Source organism: Nothoprocta perdicaria, unplaced genomic scaffold, assembly GCF_003342845.1.
Source record: "Nothoprocta perdicaria isolate Ctin4 unplaced genomic scaffold, notPer1 scaffold_92, whole genome shotgun sequence".
NCBI classification, from domain to species: Eukaryota; Metazoa; Chordata; class Aves; order Tinamiformes; family Tinamidae; genus Nothoprocta; species Nothoprocta perdicaria.
In genome coordinates, this window is record NW_020456221.1 from 107,164 (window position 1) to 127,461 (window position 20,298).

The 20,298-nt window shown below is 39.7% G+C and overlaps 1 protein-coding gene across 2 annotated transcripts in view; it reads right to left on the minus strand.

Annotated features, from left to right (window-relative positions):
- The window catches only part of TNFAIP8 (TNF alpha induced protein 8), a 48,044-nt gene extending 27,954 nt beyond the window's left edge, over positions 1-20,090 (minus strand). Inside the window, exon 1 of one of the 2 annotated variants that reach the window (XM_026052869.1) lies at positions 20,027-20,090. In XM_026052869.1, the coding sequence (XP_025908654.1) occupies position 20,027 (1 nt within the window). In that variant the 5' untranslated portion in view covers positions 20,028-20,090. Of the gene's footprint in view, positions 1-9,611; positions 9,674-20,026 lie in introns of those variants that run through there. The other variant, XM_026052870.1, reaches the window with a different exon arrangement.
- Positions 20,091-20,298: the final 208 nt, after the last annotated feature.

A 20,298-nucleotide genomic window follows, 5' to 3' on the forward strand; every position in this document is an offset into this window, starting at 1 on the left:
TGGGACTGACGGGCATCTCCCAGCTCCATCACGGAGCCTGACAGGACTGACAGGCATCTCCCAGCTGCATCTCAGTGCCCGACGACCCTCTGCTGCTGCACAGCGCCCGCCTCGCCGGCGTGCCCGCTCAGTGCAACCTGGCTGGCCAAGGGCAGTGCTGGCTTTCACCAGGCCTCTCTCCTGCTCCAGACCGCACGGGGCTCGGCAGCGAGGAGCTGTTTTAAGAACTGAGACAGACTTTAATATGAAATTGTTCTCCAATTCCTGCAGATAATAAGGTTAAAGAACTAGAGCTACAATAAAGTTTGCCTCCTAAAGCAGCCAGGATTTACAAAACAGGACTGAACAGAAACCTCATTCCCAGTTCTGCTTGAGTGTTATGCACATATATGCTAAAGAGATCCATCTCTTCATTTATATGGTTGCTTCTCCACAGTTAGATAGCAATCTTGCAGGAAAAATGGAGCTACTATAATCAGTAGGAAAAAAATCAAAAACATTTTATCTGCAAAAAAACAGTTTCTAGGATCTGATGATTTTCTGCAATATCGGACTAGAGGAAGGTCTATACTACAAAGTCTTTGCTACTCACCTAATTCCCATCTCCAAAACCAACAGCAAACTGCAAGTTAAAGTAAGGGTTCAGAAACAAGGGTTCAGCCGCAACATAATCAAAATTACCACTGGGGAGGGGGGGAAAGAAGAAGAAAAGAGATTGCAGAATCTATGACTTCCTGAAATAAATACAGAACTATTTCACTTCTCTAGACATTTTTCCTATGATAGGTTGGCATAAAACAAAACACACATAAATTAGCCAAATCATTTCTTGAAGATGACAAAGCAAAAGAGATTTTAAGCTATAATGCGTAAACTATTGAAACATCAATGTAACAAATGCAAGAGATAATAGACTGATAAATCAGCTTTCCTTTTACAGACTCATGAACTCTTCCCACTTATGTTTATACAGTTGCTTGTGTAACAAGACTTGTGTAACAAGGAAGTCATACAATTTCCACAAAAAACTTTTACTAACTAGTCTAGTAAATCTGAGGAAACTTCTTGGAATAGAATATGTTTGCATATAATTAAAAATGTTGTTTGTGCAATTACCATGAAACAAAATTCAGACAGTAAAAATGTCTAGCACCATTAGAAATATATCAGTGTATGAGAACATTAAATTCTTTTAAACTAAACCTTGCTTAGCATCATCTACATCTTCATGCAATTCTACTGTTGTTTTTTCTTTATTAGCCTATAGCCTATAGCCTAAGATTTTAAACCTTACAGATCTGAATTCCTTAAGTTCAAAAGCAAAGATCTTGAATGTTTTTGGAAATAAAATATCTTATCTACAAATATTTAACAAAGAACTCTGCCTCTACTGTGCTGAAATTTGTGCTGCATATACATTTTTCAGGGACATCTAAATTAATCAGAAACAGTTCAGAAGAGTAACAGTAATTGAGAGAAAGACTGAATTTACAAAAGAATTTTTCTAGAGTAAAGAATTTTTATAAATAAATACTGTTAATCCTCTACTAAATGCTGTTTAGGATGCTACAAAGAAACTAAGAAAAAATTAACGGCAGCAAGGTGTTAGTCGTTGCTCTACTTACATTTGTTGTTGCTTTATTTACTATTAGAGCAGCTCTCCACTGAGATGGCAGATAGACAGAAGGCTGCTCCAGGAAGCAACTTACGTGGCCAACAGTAGAATTATTTTGTAAATCTCTCTAAATTGTTATTGATTTCTAGAAGGTAAAGCATTTTTCAACAGCCTGTGGCACAAGGAGAGGAAAAGCATAAGCAAAGGAGTACCAAGTCACAGAAAACAAAACAAAATAAAATAAAATAAAATAAATACAAAAACTTTCAGTAGATTTTCAGTTTTCTTGCACTATATCCCAGTTGTTCTGCTTTCAGTTCTGCACTTAAACAGTTACACAGAGACATTCAAATCAGCAATCCAAAATGCAGTTTTAAAGCTATTTCTTAACCCAGAGGTAGAGAACACCATCAGTAGTTGTGTCATTTCTACTATTGCAAAAGTGAATGCAACATGCACGAGTCGTATAGCACGAGTCGAGCAAAAACAAATTCCAGCTCTTATGCAATTTTGCCATCTTGGTATTTCATTTTATTTTACATTAAAAGAGGACTTTTGACTAACTGTGAAATGTTCATATTCTCTGTACAGTTCTCTAACTGAAAGAACAGGATGCAGTAATACATGTCCTGTTGCTATAGCCAAACTTTACTCTCAAGATCTATTTGTTTTGTTACCTTTTACCATAAAACACACACATATAATAATCTTAGGAAAACATAGTCCAGTGAAAGCTGGAGAGACAAGAGCTTACCGAAGCATCAGCAGGTGGAATTTACAAGCTAAGCCTGAAAAATATGAGAAAGTTTTGGCCCAATTCTTGCTGCATGCCATTCCTTACCATTAACATTGTTTTGCATTACAGTTATTATAGTGATTCACACAATTGCTCAAGCCACTTGCCGATGCACTTGCAATACTCGGTGCTGTTGTGCAGACCCACCTATGGTTATGTTTCTACTACGTGGTTAAACTATGAAAAGTCCAGTCCCAAGTACCACCAAGGGTCCCCCAGATGAGACTCTATCCTGCTCTGCCTCCAGTCCTTCATGCTGTTTCCCCTACGTGTGTTTTCCTCCTTGCCAATCTGCGCACACTCCTTCGGCATCCCCTCTGCATCCTGCCCATAGTTCACTGAGGGCCAATTCGTCCGTTCACGGCCACATGGCAAGAGCAAGGTGTGCAAACACAGAGCACGCGTCCGACCGGGGACAAGAGCTTTCAACCAAGTCAGCCCAACACCTCACGGGCAGCAGGGCAACGTGCAGCCAGAGCCCTAGAGCCTGGCGGGATAAGCAGCAGCACAGGATGATAAACGGACTCAAAATGAGCCCACCACCTTAGGGAGAGGAGAAATGCAGCGCTGCCAAACGGCACCAGCCCCGCTGATGCAGAATGACCTGCTTGAACTCTTCTCACCCAGAGAGACAGGAGAGGTAAGAAGATAAACACACAAAAGGCCTCAAAAAGTCAAGTTCACCAGAATAACAACAAACAGAACATCGTTATGAAATTCAAAAGTCTTGTTAGTCTCATCTGTGAAGCTTACCCAGGTCATTTGCGCAAGACCCATCACAAACACGAGTCAGTCACACTTGGGGTAGCGCTGCAGTGTCACCACTGCTGCTCTGCAGCCTGACGGCCGAGCAGGCAGCACAGCAGTGACCCCTCGGCACGCCGCAGACACTGCCCTGCGGGACGGGCTTTCCACACCAAATCACCGGGACGAATACGCCGTACGCTCAGATTTCTGCTTTACCAAGCAGGATGAGCTTTGTGAGCTTATCTGTCGCTAAGTCCCCCCTTTAGAGTGCCGCTGGTGATTTTCAGAAGCTCTGTGGTAAAGCCGTGAGTGAAATTGGCCTCAAAATACAGACTCTGGAGATGAGCAATGAGCAACCAACTGATGCTGCAGTGATAGCAGAGTCTCAGCACAGGCGGGCGGCTGAGTGTATCGGGGGCTGGGAGCCTGGTCTGCACCTCCGGGCTTCTGGTGAGCAGGATCGTGTCATGGGGCAGCATCCTGCCCCCTTTCATGGCTGCTCATCAATTTCACAGACCTACATGTTTTGACTTCTGAGGTATGAACTCCATACAATGCTGTTCTGCCACTGGAAGCACAGCCTTGTATGAAGCCATTAATAATATGACGGCTTTGCAGCAGCTGGGAAAATTGACAAGCACTGCATTGACAAGCACACCAATTTATCCAGCAGTTGCCATTTAGTGAAGACAGGGTTTCACTATGGGATAAAATACAGCAGAATTCATCAAAAGCAAACATGTTGAAAAACTCTGAATGTTGCACTTAGATAGGCAACCACCAGCAGCATTTGCTAAATGTCTGGAAGATCAGAGAGGTCACAATAAAAAACATGTAGTCAAAATTCGTTGTCTTTTGAGGGACTTGCACCAAGAAATAGTTACGGACACAGGTTTATAGTACTATTTCTCCTGATACTAAAAATTATATTTCTGGCTTTAATTCTTCCCTTAAAAAAAACGCATGTATGCTGATCATTACTGCAAAGATAGTTATTCCATGTAAAAGACACCACTATAAACAACCAGACATTGACAAAGAGACTCATAAAAACATAGATAAGAAGGTGGAATCTTGCAGTTTGATAATATTAAAAAAAAAAGAATTGAATTTCAGATTATTGTGACACACAAAAAAATAAACCTACCATAAACAGCTTATGGTGATATTTTTTCTGAAGTGGTTGTGTTATTATGTGACATAGTAACATGAAGGTCTAAGTTCTAAAAAGAAAAGTGAAGAGCAGAATGTCAAAATTACTAACGTAAGAAATGCTGCATCAGAAGCTGAAAATGTATGCAAGTGTCATGAGATTCCCAAAATTGCTGGGGAGTAAATATGCTGCAGAGAGACCAAAAGCTTCACCACAGAGGATGCGAAGAGATACTTAAGACAGATCTGCTCTCAGCAAGATACAAGAAAAGAGGTACTGCCAGATACTTATGCCTCAAAATACAATGCTGGAATAACTTTAATTAAAAGGGGACATTTTAATTAAAACCAGAGAATCCAATACTAAACAGCTAAAAGACAAAAGAGCTTGAAAACAAAGTAGATGACTTAAGTGTTAAAAATGTTAAGAATTAAACAGACCTACTAGAGTTCAAGGCTAGTACTGTACTTTTTATCCCTCATAAAACACGCTGCAGTGTTTTATGTTTACATAAACATAACAGCATATTGAATATTATCTTAAAATAGGGAAGTCTTGCTCATATAAAAACAATATACATATGGGAAAACACATGTGTCTCAGTTTGTGAGGGCTGTGTTCCAGTTCCAAGGGAACAGTCCAAGTGTTTTGCTAATACATAACAATCAAACTATGCCCCTTTTCTTCTAGACGCCAGAGTCATTAATCATGCAAACACTAAAAACGTCACTTGCATATCAAATGCAATCTTGTCTAGATAACATTTCAAATCAAACAAAACTATAAAAATAGCAAGCTATGAAAAAAAATCCTTTTAGTTCAAATTTAAATACAAGAGATTAAAAGAGGGATTTAAATGGATATTAAATCTATGCAGAGTTTACTCTTTAAAAATTCCCTTTAGTTACAGTTTACATTCAGAAACCAGATGTGCCTAATTATGTGGTACTCATTCAAAGAACCACATTTTCTCCCTGTTCCAAACTGGATCATACAGAATATGCTTATACTGAATGCATTTAAGAAATCAAATAATAAAAAAGAGAGAACAAAAATATATATACACCTGTACCGTTTTCTTTGGGGAAAACGGTAGGCAAAACTCTTCTGAGCAAGTGCTGATTCCTGTGACCCAAACTTAAATGAAAAGATATTTGTGGTAGCCCTAAAAGGAAAAACTTTGGCATTCACTTATCCTGGTTCATGGTGATATTTTCAGAACTAAACTTAGCATCACAGATCAACCTAAGTCAGAGTGGTTGCTAAAAAGTTCTTCCTCTCCAAATGCCTTGCTACCATATGCATGGAGTGGCTCCAAAAGGAAGATTTCATTTAGAGGTAACTTTATATATGCGGAGAGAGAGAGAGAGAGAGAGAGAGAGAGAGAGAGAGAGAGAGAGAAAGAGAAAGAGAGAGAGAGAGAGAGAGAGAGAGAGAAATAAGGAGACATGGACATAGACATAAATATATATATATAAAACTTTCTTTTGGCCAGGAGAATTTTAACCTGAAATGGTCTTGTGCACTGCTGCACAACCACTTATGCTGGCATGAAGATGAGGATGATAAAAGAGAGGAATCACCAGATGGGGAGAGGACAAGGCAGCTGCTTCAACAGTGATTCAAGGTTGCACCAGTCCTTTTGAAGAGTGAGGCTCACAAGTCAAATATTCATTTAGAAAAAGAGAAAAAGAGATGCTTCTGAAAGTGTCACTTTATTTGCAAGACAGTAATTCTGTCTATAAGAAAAAAGAGCTATTAAGTGTAGTCTCTAGTAACACCATATCTTCTGCTGGGTGTTTTGCTAAGAGAAACAAAGTTCTTCACACAGTCAGGGGGTTTTCCTCACTGTCACTTATAGTACACCTTTTTTTCCAGATATTAAAAAGGCTTATGTTGGTGAGCAACACAGTAAATTTTAGGTGTTAATGTTCACTCTAATGAGAAACCTCAGCACTGTGCTAACTTGAGATTCAAGATGTACAAGAGTTTAAATCTTCGGTTGTTATAGGAAATAGAAAAGAAAAGAAAAGAAAAGAAAAGAAAAGAAAAGAAAAGAAAAGAAAAGAAAAGAAAAGAAAAGAAAAGAAAAGAAAAGAAAAGAAAAGAAANAAGAAAAGAAAAGAAAAGAAAAGAAAAGAAAAGAAAAGAAAAGAAAAGAAAAGAAAAGAAAAGAAAAGAAAAGAAAAGAAAAGAAAAGAAAAGAAGGTTTATCTGCATATCCAGCCATTCTGGCAAATGTATTACATGCATCTATATAGAACTGTTTTTTCTATAAAGACTCCCATCTGCCCGTCTGTGTTGCACAGATGGGAGCACCTCATCTCACCCGGCACCCTACAGCCGGGCTCAGAAGGAGCGTTTGGGAGCAGCACAGTGAGAGGCTCTTCTCCCTGGCCGCGCTCTCCGTGCAGGGAAGGTCTGTGAGCCCCGGCCAGCGCAGCCGCCAGCCTGGGAGCTGACAAATCCTTTTCACTTTCAGATCATTTATGTCAACAAATGACTCAGGCCACGGAGCATTTTCTGCTGGTTTCGGCCACTGTCACTAGGTGGCAACAGTGACCCGAAAACAGCAGGTCCTCAGGCTCTGCTTTGGGTTTCACTACCAAAACCTAGCAGGATGTGCAAAGCTCAAGGGCAATAAAATAGAACAAAAAATGTTGCCTTGCTTCGCATGCACCCATATATTATAATTCCCTATTGCAAATACTACAAACACGGATGGTCACAACAACCAAACACTTCAAATGCAGCAGTCACCACCTGAGATCATTTATCAACACATGGGATGGCAGGAGGGAATGTTTATCATTTTTTCCCTAAGTCCCAACTGTGGGAAGACTTCAACTTTGTACTATAATGTCTAGATAACATGGATGTAATGGATGATAGTGTGACAATAACTTGACTCCACGCCTTTAAAAGCTCACTGAAGTTCTAGTCATCCTGCAAGGTCCTGGCATGATGGGGATACTCCTGGTATTCCCCCTTTGTACATCCTCCTCCCACAGTTCCCACCTGCGGGGACATGGCCCAGCCACGCTGCTCTGCCTGCACCTTTGCCCTTCCCATCCTGTTGCTCCCCTTTCTGGGAATGGGATCACGCACCCTGTTGTATTGGGGAAGCTTTTCACAGAATCACAGAATATTCAAGGTTGGAAGGAACCTCTAGAGATCATCTAGTCCAACCCTCTGCTAGAGCAGGGATACCTGGGGCACAGGGTGGCATCCAGGTGGGTTTGGAAGACCTCCAGACAAGGAGACTCCACAACCTCCCTGGGCAGCCTGTTCCACTGCTCTGTCACCCTCACAAGAAAGAAGTTCTTCCTCACCTGGAGATGGAACTTCCTGTGTTTCAGCTTACACCCATTTCCCCTTGTCCTATCACTGGCCACCAATGAGAACAGCTTGTCCCCTTCTTCCCTGCATTCTCCCTTCATGACTTACACATAAGATCCCCTCTCAGCCTTCTCTTCCCCAGAGAAAACAGGCCCAACTCACTCAGTCTCTCCTCATATAATAGATACTCCAGTCCCTTAATCATCTTTGTAGCTCTCCGCTGGACCCTCTCTAGGAGCTCTTCATCCCTCTTATACCGGGAGGGGAGCCCAGAACTGCCCTCAATACTCCAGGTTTGGCCTCCCCAGAGCTGAGCAGAGGGGCAGGATCCCCTCCCTCCACCTGTTGCCAACATCCTCCTCATGCAGCCAGGATCCCATGGGCCCTCTTGGCCACGAGGGCACTGCTGCCTCATGGTTAACTTGGTGTCAACCAGGACTCCCAGGTCCCTCTCTGTGGAGCTGCTCTCCAGCAGGTCAACCCTTAATCTGTCCTGGTGCCTGGGGTTACTCCTGTCCAGGTGCAGGACCCTGCACTTGTCCTTGTTGAATCTCAGGAGGTTCCTCTCTGCCCAGCTCTCCAGCCTGTCCAGATCCCTCTGGATGGCAGCACAGCCCTCCGGAGAGTCAGCCACTCCCCCCAGCTTGGTGTCATCTGCAAACTTGTTCAAGGTGCCCTCTGTGCCCTCGTCCAGGTCTTTGCTGAACAAAACTTTTCACTCACTTTCCCAGCTCTAAAGGTAGCGGCAGCCTCTCCTCTCACCAGGCCAGCAGGCCTGTTTCACAGGTAGATGCAGCATGGAGGACACTGGAGGGCAGGAGCACCGGACCTGCCCTAGGCCCCTCTATAGGGCAGTTGGGGGGGATTCTCCTCCCGCAGAAAAGGCCGGGCAGACGCAGGGCCTGGGCGGCCAGCAGACACCCTGAGGTGACCACAGCTCTGCCCCAGCACCAGGAACCCCGACGGGCTCTCGCTGTGGTGAGAGGTTGTGAAATGCCGACACCACAAGGCCAGACACTGCCACAGCTGCAGAGAGGACCCGTGGCCTTGTAAGGCATGAGCAGGGCACGTCCTGATCCGAGCACTCACACGTGGCTTTCACCAAGACGGCCAAGCACCCTGAAGGGCTACCCCTTTCTCTAAGCTGCTCCCAGGAAAAGATGAAGTCTTTCTATAAGGCCAAATCCACAAGACGACAAAATTATTGTGAAAATTATGAACAACTCAAAAGGCAAAGGAAAATTAATCAAATATTGGCCAATAACAGTCCTTTCTGTGCAAACTGTAAGGTTTAAGATTATTTAGGGTATAAAAATCACTGTCTCCCAAGGCAAACAAACAAAACTTCAAGCAATCCTTTCCTTGATTATTATTCACATTTTTTAGTGAATGCCAATTAAAATCTTATTTTTCAAATTGAGATGTGTTTAAGCAATACAGATGCATTACAGACATTGATGACCGTCAAGTTTAATGTTGGACTACATTAGAGACATCTCTCTTCTGAAGTCTAAGAAAATAGAAGTAAATAGTAAATGTCTCTTTCCTACTTCTTTGCTACCTCGGAACATTACATTCTAAACAAAAGCACAAATTTACATAAAAGTACAACAAGCAAAGTACATTTCCTATGAAAAATGATCACGCTGCAATTACCATCACTCAAAATATTCCCAAGTTACATTAAATAACGCTACTTCAGTGGCAAGATTTCCCTCAGCATATTGATTAGCCCACATTTTTTTCTCTCTGAGCAAAACTGAATAGTCTCCTACATTTATCCATATCACATACGAGATACTTGTCTTTCCATGACATAATTCCAAAACTAAAACAACAAAACTAAAAAACACATCAACTGAAAGTAGTAAACCAACATCTTTTCATCAGAAAGCATATACATTCATTTAACTATAAAGCTATTTCCTTCAAATTGCATTGCTTTACCCACACAAGCTTACTTGATCTTGGCTCAGTTGACTGTAGGTAGAAAACAGCAGCAAATCTGGTAGGTTCTAGAGAGGAAAAGCAGGTGAAATGCAGCATGAGGAGGCCCGGCCACAAATATATTCAACTCTAAGCTAATACAATGCCTTCCCAAAACAGATCATTCCAACACCCACATAACAAAATATTTTTAACATGAGAAAAAATTCAACAAAGCCTTACCTAACAGTAAACAGTGGACATGTTTGGGCAACACAATAATAAAGATGTCATGTTTCCCTGTTTCCTAAGAGCTAGGTTTGATAATCCGTTCTGTTTTTTTACTCCACAGTTTATGTTGTAGATGTGAACTGACCTTCAGGTTCATGACCAAGTCAAGATCATTCTTCAGTGGACACTGTGCAAATAATCTAATTTCTTTTCAAATTTCCAAAGGACTGCACAGCAGTTATCTCCAATCTAGCAGGAGATGGAAGTATTCCCTTTATCAAACAAAAGTGGGCATAAAAGAAAACCACATTGCAATATCACAAACATAAAAAAATTACCTAACAAGTTTATACTCATCTGATAAATAGCAGCAAGACTTTTGACCCTACTGACTACATGAAAAAAAAATCCTACTTGTGATAGGGGATTTTATTGTGTTTCTGACATTTGTTCCACTAACAGGAATAGATGAAATACAAACACTTAATAATGTATGATGAATGTATCTTGAACAGAAAAAAAAAATGCTACTGATCTTTCTTGATATACTTCTGCTATTCAGAAAAATATACTGCCATAAAGATTTTAAGTTGGCTAATCAAAATTTGGGGTTTTTTTGTGTTCTTCATTTATTTTGTGCTTGTTTTTTAAGAAAAACTCAAACACACTCAGAATGAAGGACTGTAATTTTAAGAATAAGGTTTAGCTAATGTCAATATGACACTACATCATCCCAGATCACAGTGCTTCTTTGGAGCCTCCATTGACAGTGCACAAAAAATGAGGAAACGAGGGTATCCTCCTGTCCATTTAGCTTTCCAGTTACTTTCAAATACCTATTAGCACTGACCTTCCAAGATGGGTCAGTAAGAAATAGCTCATGGTTAATAATGTTTTGACTAAAAAAATCAGAATACAACTAAGAGATTTTTTTGTAATGTATTATATTTTGTAATGTATTTGAGGACTGCAGAGATTTACATTCATGTTATCTGATCTCCAACTAAACATCAGTTACAGCTTTTCACCAGATGGTTCCTAAATGAAATCAAAATTGAATTGGCCCTGAAATATCCACCACAGGCTAAAGTTGAAATTTTCAAGATCTTTTAGTTCCAACCTTCAATATGTATTTAAAAAAAAATACACAACTTATTTTTAGTCAGCATTTAAGCCTTGCCATAACCATTTAAGCCTTGCCTTGGTGGTTGTGAAATCCATCTAAGCTGGCCAAGTCTCTGAAGGAGTCCAGGTAGCCAATCCAGGGCTGTGTGTGGACGTCGCTAAGGGCACTATTAGCATTCTCTTCTCCAAACTCGAGTAGATACTAAAAAAACCCTTCTCGGAATATAAAGTAACAGAACTGATTTCAAACAGTATCAGTACAGCAAAAATATGGTGGACACTGATACTACAAATATCCTATTCTGAAATTGGCTGTACATGGAAGTTAATTATTAACAGATGTTTTATGCTAAAACTCAAACGAGACATAAATGTTATTTTGACTAAATAAGACAAATGAAACCATATGTATCCTGAGCAAGTCACCAACTCTCAACAAATAAATAGTATCTGTTTCTGCACCAAACCAGAGAGCAGCTATTGATCAAAGCCTCTGATAAGCTATCATCAAAAACAAGGGTAGTGATAATGTGAAAGATAAAGGCTAGGCAGCAGCTGAAAAATGAACAGTTACCATGTAAGAAGGCACTTACAAGGCTCATGCTAAAGTGAACTAGTGATTATCATGCATTCCTCCAAAATTAAATAAGCATTCCTACTTCCATACGCATTTTAGCAATTGCAGTGTTGCTGCAGATCAGTTTCAGTATGGAAATTAAGACAGCTATTTTTAGGAAAAACGTTTGTTTTCCGCCTTCACACTCACTGAATATATTCCACAGTCTGCCTCAAGTCTGTGCTATCATTCCAGTGTGTATAAACCACAGCTCATGAAATTAGACGACAGTATTAGACAATGGCCTCATACACAATTCAGAAACATTCCCAAAACAACCACACTTTGTCTACACTTGAGCACAGTAATGTTCATCAGGCAACAATATCTCTCATGAGACTGAAGTAGACAAACAAAGAACTACAAATGTAATTATGTGAAATGCAATTGGAGTAACCCCCAGTTAATTAATCAGCCTCTCTTTCTCCAGGTGAGGGCTCATTCAGATTCTCCACCATTTGCTTCCACCAGGAGAAAGAGCACAACGTTCTTTTCTGGTCTTGAAAAACTCTCTTGTAAGGGACACCCTTGCCTGATTAAGGCACCCTGTAGAACAGCACCTCTGATTACCTATGGAAAACACTAAGGAATTTAGCTGAGACCTGACCAGGAGACACAGTCTATCACATGCATAGATAGAGATACCTCAGACTGAGGGAGAAGGAAAGCACTTAATGCCTCTGTCTTCAACCTTGTTTGGTCCAGATCCTCAATCAAGGTCAAATAGTTTCTTACACAGGAAGTCTCACTGAAGTTTATGTGACACATTATAGTTGTTAACTGTCAACACTGAAGCACGACAGTTGTTGATCAAATGCAAAAGTCCAGGATGTCACTACTCATAGCTTGCAAAGAGGGATATGGAAACACTGAAACCTTTGCCATCCTGCTGCGCTCCCAACATGACAGGACAGCTACGTGCTCTCTGAATCTGGATGGCTACTTCCCAAAAAACATTGTATTGCTTTGCATTGCTTAGAGGAAATTTAAAATTCTTGTCAGGACTGTGATCACAGGTATCATAAGGGTTGTAGACAAGTTTGCAGAAATTTATATGAAGTACAGCATGAGATGCTATGTCAGTTGATGCAATCACATGTTCCACTATAGGTATGAGGCAGCATGCTGAAACCATTAAAAGTGACATTCAACATCATGCACTTCCAAGTGAAATGGAAAACGCACAATCTGTGTCCAAACACAGAAGACAGAAGGAAAAAAACAGAGATGCTCACCAACTTCTGGAATAGATTCAAAGATGTTGTGGTGAGATAGAGCTGGAGGCAAAGACAGGAAGACAGTCTGCACTAGCAACAGCACCACTTCCCTCTCTGAGTATCTGGAGGATTGGCTATGACTGATCGTAATGTTAAATAACAGAGGTAAAGTTTGTGGTTTTAGAGAAAAATAAATTCTTTCTTAGCTTCTTTCAGTGACTGTGCAGAAAATCTTCCATGTATCTTGCAGTCCTTGGCTTCATAATGGAACAAAGGCGAAAAAAGCTTTAACTGCAGTGATTTTTAAATAGATTTTTAAAGAGATTTTTTCTAGAATTTTCACAACAATAGATCATGACAGATAAAGTCACTGAATTTAAGGAGAATCACATGAAATTTTGTTTCCCAAGTATCTGATAACAGTAGAATAAGATGACATTCAGCAGCCTCCTCCAATTACTGCAGCAACTGGCTACCAGAGGAAACCCCCAGAGACTCCATCAGATTCTGCAGCCTTGTCACCAAGCGCTTCAGCTCCTTGGGAAGGGACCCCACATCTCCCACGGCAGCCACAGACCTTCATCCAACTGAGCCTGAGCTGAGGCGGCTGCGAGGAAGCTCTCTGAGGTACCACCGTAATGTAAGAGAACGGAGACCACAAGCTTGGCTACATCCCTTCTTGTCCCTGGGTAAGCAGCAGCATCTTAACATGGCAAAAACACAAATAATGTATACTGTGGGACGGCTTGACTTTGAGCAACAAACAGATGCTGACAGACTGGGACTGATACACACCAATGGGGATCATGTAGGACACTGAAGGAACGCTGAACACTCTGTGCACTGTTTGAAAATGTCACCAAGGGGACCTGACTTATTCCTGAGATTCCACTTTCTCTGTGCTGATGCCTGAATGCCAGATACAGCCAATGTCTGTTTCTGAGAACAATCCTCACTGATGGAGGATGAAATTCTAAACTCACTTGCAGTATGACATTGTGCCAGGGTTGACTCTACTATTATTACAATAATCATCGAAACACCAAATACTGAGTTTAAACAGGATCATGGGACCTTTGGCTGCACACATATTCTTTACATTTTCTCAAGCAGAGCTTCTTCCACCACTGTCTGTGGGATTTGCACAGAGATTGTACAACTGCTGCATTTTGTGAGATGGGATGGCCTGGAGTACTCAGCTTTCTGACTGAAAGACTGACATAACGCACAACTTTTTTTCCTCCTCCTGACACACAGATCCAATGTTGGCATCTGCCTGGCACAGGGGAAAGGAACTGTCAAGAAAGCAGCTTTCTTTGGCCCCCTTCTTACACTACATTTAAACCTCAGAAAACTTTGGGCTCTTCATCAGGGATCACATCAGCTCCCTAGAAGACCAGAAACCTCTTATTTTCAAACGGGAGGGGTGAGGTGGGTGGGTGACCAAAAAGCTTTGATAACCACGCAGGAAGCACATGATTAGCAGCTTTTACCACTGGGAGCTTAATAGGTTTCAGAGGGTCACCTTTAAGAAGAATCACATTTCAACCCAAATGCTGCAACTTTTAGCCGTTTAAATAATCACTTAAGAACATAAGCATGGCCTTACCAGATCAGAACAAAGGTCTGTTTGGTCCTGCACTCTACCTTCGACAACAGCCAAAGGCAGGAAGAGCACAAGACTCACGGCAATACCGCCACCAAGCACCCTCCAAACAACCTGCAGCTCGGAAATCTGCTCTCTGAGGCAGAGATGTTTTAGAGATAATCATACAAAACGCAACAGGGCCTGAGCAAGCATTAGCATTATGGAGATATGGCAGAGAATATATTAAAAAAGCAAAATATAAGCAGTAACAATCAAGAAAACACAAGACTTCAAAAATCTTAAACTGAGGAAATATATTTCAAAACCTGTAAGGTTAAAGCTTTTCTCTTCTATAATTAACATCTATATATAGATATATATATAGAGAGAGATAACAGAAGTCAATGTCATATCAACTCACAATAGTTATGGAATTTACATAAAGGATTTACATACAAACAATACATATATTTAAACATCAGTGTAACTACTTTAGATTTTTTAAATGTTTGCAGAACCTATGCCCTGTATCAACGTATCTGTATTTCTCAAATATCATTCCTTATGAAATTCAGCAGTAATGTGCATTGTAGTATCAGTTTCTTAAATTTCATGAAAATGTACTTCACAACGTGTTTCACTTCATTATATAATCAAGGACCCTAAAATAAAAAACTCTCAACTCTACAAGTAAACTCTAAACTCTACAAGTAAAACTCTAAACTCTACAAGTAAATCCAAACTTAGAACAAAAGTTATATTAAGTAGAATATTTATTTGTAAGGTATTTGAGACATCTACTTTCACGCATTTATTCAGACAAAAAAAAAGAAAAAAATAAAGAAGCTACAAGAATTACTACAGTATTGTCTGTTCTTTCATTTTAAAAAGAAAACTGATCCACAGTTTTGGACCTGTATCATAATGTTATATATTAACTCTGTTTTTAACTCAGGCTGTTGTGCCTTCCTGTCATTCCTGCACAGTGACGAAGTACGCTGGATCTCCACAAACTCAGCACATTCATCTTGCAGGTGCTTTTGCAAAGCTTCATCAGCTTGGACTTATTCTGTTCAGAACTACGTTTTGGAAGCAGGACTGAAAAGAGCAGATCTCAAAGACTCTGCAGCTCTTCCTTGAGTTTCTATAATTCTTCTAGGATCCCAGAAAAGCTTTTGCAATCCCTGCAGCAGATGCACAGACAGCCACACATCCTACTCTGTGCTTTACAGAGTCCCCAGCAAAACCCTCAGCTGCTACGACGACAAGCAAAACAGCTTGGCTAAATAAGTGGTGCATGGAGGAAGCTTCCCTTCCAAAGTGTGCTGGTAGACTGCATGTCAGCCAGCAGATTTCTTAACGTGAATCACTGTGCTTCAGCTAGCTGCACTTCTGACCAGAGACCCCAGATGTATATACACCCTCATAGGCCAAACTGTGCTATGTGCCTCTGGGCGCTTGCACAAAGGTCCTGGGGTATCACATGGAACTGACAAGGTACTGGCACATGCAGAGTCCACCACCCTTATATATTTTATACTAAAACTTTTGCATGGGGAAAAGAATGGGTGAAAAAATTTCTTCAGAGGCGAAGGTAAAACAAGCTGTCACCACTAAATCTGCGAAAAGCCTGTCAACTTTTCAGCTCCCATATATAAGCCATATGGACACAACATTCTGTTCATAAGCAACAAATATTAATCACAAAAAAACTCCAAACAGCTTGTGAAAAGTCTGCCTGTATTATTTTAGGACAGATCTCAAAGGGCCTGTTAAGCTTTTGGATCAAACTTGGCTCACATGTTAAGTTAACTTGTAGAATGGCACATACTTGCTTGCATGTATATTGCCTATCCATGTAATTATGTCCAACCCTCCAGAAAAACAGGGAGTCTACCTACCGCCTGTTTCTGATGACCTAACTGGATTTCAGGTCTGGTTCACAAATCCCTTCATTGTTTCACCTGCATTTCTGCAATTTCTTTGCATCACAAGGAAGTTAGAAAGGAAAAAAAAAAAAAGTTTTCATATTTTCATAATCCAGGTGAAAATGTAGGATACCGCTTTTTTTTTTTTTTTTTTTAAATATGTGCTCTTTAGGTCATCTTCTTCATAAACAAAGACATTACTCTTATCTCTAGTCATGCTAGTACTGGGCATTTTATACCAAATGACTGGTATTTCATCCTCACTTCATAAAACCACAGTGTGCAATAAAATTTAGTTTGAACAGATTACAGATCTTTTTTTTTAAGATATACACATATTCTATATACATTCAATTACAAGTTACCTTAATTTGGTGAAAGCTCACAACCAAACAGAATTTCAAACTAAAGTTGGTTTTGAGTTTCTTTTGCATACTCTTGCTTTGAAAAGATGTTGTGATTAGCTGAAAATAGTTACTTCTGATTTCATTTTCAAGAGACTTTCGTTTATTGCTGTATACAAACCAGTACGGCATATTATAAAATGGAAGATAAGCAGTTCAAGCTCTTATCAGATGCAGTGTTAGATAGCTTATCCACACAAACAATAGTAAATTTAATAGGCAATGTACTGATTATTTTGAAGAATTTAAAACAGAGAAGTTAAGCTTCTTTGTAATTTAGAAAAAAAAAATCTTACTTTGATTTACATTTCTTTTTTTTTTCTCAAGAACTGTAACTAATGAGCAAAAAAGAAAGAAAGTCTAATTGGTAGAAAGACAATTCAGATGCTTTCTTCATCACAGCTTCCATTGTTTTAACTCAATGAGTCTTCGGAGGGAAGTTTGAGCTCCTGGGGAATGAACAGATAATTGACAGGAAACCCCAGAACAGTCTGCTTTGCGAATTAAAATGATTTTTTTATATATATTTGGATTTTTCAGGAGAAACTTAAGTCACTTAGTACACCTATTAAGATTTATCATATTTACTGTCTTACATATGAGTGAAGAAAAGGATAAAAGTTAAAGTTTGCTTACTAGGCCCTTTTTTTTTTAAATATCATTAATATACATTTCAGTGGTGATGAATCTGTGCTATGGATCAACTTCTGGAGGCTTTGCTTTGTGAACAAAATTTGACTTAAATGAGATGGCGAACGGTTTTCAGCAGCTGCTGTCTTTCTAGAAATTTGTTTCCATTATTAAATGAGTTTGGGGCAGAGGTGATCAGGATTGTTAAAAACCCTTAACTTCATGTGAAGACAGTAAAAGGTTTCAGTACAGTGCTGTGTGCTACCAAACAATTATTCTTAAGAACTAGGAAAAAAAGAAAGCACCTCAAAACCATGGAATGTTCATTGAATACAGATATTCACCGCTAGCTACACCTGCAGCTAGCCAAGAGGTAACCAGGACTTCACCTAAGCATCTGGAGTGGACGACAGAGCTGTGAAGACAGTCTTTTTTCCCAAACCAGGGAAAATATCTCATTCATTAAAAAATAACTTTCAGTCATAAATGACTTAGCTTACTCAAAAAAGGCATTTTACAAATCCCTAAAGAATCCTCTGACTGCGATTTCTGCAATTTCAGTTATCTCTTAAAAGAAATCGGAGAAAACCCTAAACAATAAAATCAGACATCTGTGTTTACCAGGCCTTCAACACCCCGGTTCACCAGATAATAAAATACAACTGTAGCGCAGGGAAGCGCGTCAGAGCATCTTGGCTTTTATCCATTGCCTTGATTTGTTCAAGTTATCTCTGTCACAGCTAATGTTATTTTTAAGTGACCTTTGGTATTATGGTTTGCAGAGAAGCAAGAAATAAGAACTGCAGCAAATGATTCAGAAATTAGTGTACTCTGTTTAAGGAATAATATTTTTTTTTTTCATATATTTGAAAACAAATTATAGATATGAAAGAGATTGCAGATCAGGATTAAGTACTGTCTTTCATTCCTTTTAATATTTAAAATATTTTAAAGCCCCACTGCATCTTTTATACATACTGACTTGCTACTTGCAAGGCAAAAGGTATATAATTAAGAAAAGAAACAACTAAGAAAAAAAAAATTAAGCAACTGCCAAAAGGTCTATTTTAAGACATCTGCATGGATGTTTTAAAATAGCCAAAGAAAAACTCTTCTCAGCAAAGAAAAATTTGGCATACGTATGTTTGTCAGCGACAGATTTATTTACTGCAATGATTATATATCAAAGCATTTTTCTAAAAGGCAATATACTCCTGTAAAATAAACGTGTGGACTGCAGATGTTATTCTGGCCCTTCTCATATATATACTGCAATGCAACCCTGCCATTGCTGATACTCCTGGATACTGCAGGTATTCATAAGAGTGTGCTACAAAAAGCAAAGCACGAGACATAACCAAAGAAAGGATAACATTAATGAAGAAACCTCAGCATCTAGCACTCTGCCTCCAGCACATTTACTCTACAAGACTAGTCTTAGATCAAATGCCACACATTTCACAGCAAATCAGTCACTTTACTCTGAAGCCGTGAACTTTACGGATCACGAGAATTACTCAAGGTCAGCTTTTCTCTGACAAGCAAGTTTTCATTTAAGAAAAAAAGGCGAGCTGTATTCAAATAATCAATGCTTACAAAAAAATCCACAAACTTTAAAATTTGAGTTAGAGAAAAATGAATAGGGCCTTTCCTAAGACAACTTCAGAACTCAAATAGTCTACAACATTTCCTGAAAAATTCCTGCAAACAGATGTTAATTATAATTCTGCTTAAGGAGAGCTAAATAAATACATCTGTTAAGTTAAACAAACTGGAGAACAAAAAACAGAAAGAAAGAGAATAGAGGATAGGAAAAAGGGAGGGGAAAAAAAAAGACTTGAGCATCTAAAAACTGTTTATGGTAGCATTCAATGTCATAGAAGACATTTTTTAAAAAGAACCACAGATAGCAAGGTTAATGGAACTGAAAGACAATTCAAAGACAATTATCTCAAAAGTAGGCCATGCGAAAATAGCCAAATACCCTTGTCCAATGAGGTAAGTACTTTTTCAGAAGTCCAGTGGACTTCTTCAATCCAGATTTATACAGACTGCTATGAGCAAACTTTAGATGAAAATTAGAGCTTTGCTAGACAATAGACTTATTAAGGAGAAATGGTAACACAAAGGGTGTTATTTATAAATTTTAGGCAAGGCCAAATCTTGCAACGTATTCAACAAACACTTTAGTAATAAACATTGGCACAAAAGAAGGCAGGAGTTTGTGCCATGCCTCCCACGGAGCCAAGAGGCATCCTTAGCACAGACCGGCAAGTCACACAGGAAAAAGTGGACAGATCCGAGCAGGGGTAATCTAAGTGAAATGGGATTTATATTGCATTTATAGATCAAATGCAAAGTCAGGTAGAGAGAGCTGTTTGGGTACATACTGCAAAGGAGGCTGGTGCTGAACTCCCTGCCCTGGGACAGGATGCGATGCTGCCTCCTCCCTCCGCAGCCCATTCGCTCCCTGCAGCGCTCAGAGGGATTTGTTTAGCGCTGTGATGAACTGGATGGATGGGGGAGCTGGTCCCCACAAAGAATAAATTAGCTGAAAAACAGATAAAAGACTAACGCATCTCCTGATTAAGCCCCTTAGTCTGATGAACATGAATGCTTCTGCTGACATAAGGACGAAGGCAAACATGAGCATGGAGCTGGACTGAATGAAACTTTTGGCAGACAAGGACATGTACAAAATTAGTGCTTACTTGTTTGATTTTTTCAGTAAAGAGATGTTATCGGCTGGAAACAACAGGAAAAGATCTTGTGCCACAGGATCATATCTGCAGACAAAGGATGACACAGACACTTGGTATGCAATTAAACAATAAATCCCAACTTCAACTCTGCTATAGAAATCTGTAAAAGGCACACACTGGGTAGCTTTAGGGTGTCTTGATTAGGGAAGAAAAAAAAAAATGTTCCAGTGATCTCTGCTTTCTATCCTGAGACTGAAACTGTATCAGGTCACATTACAATA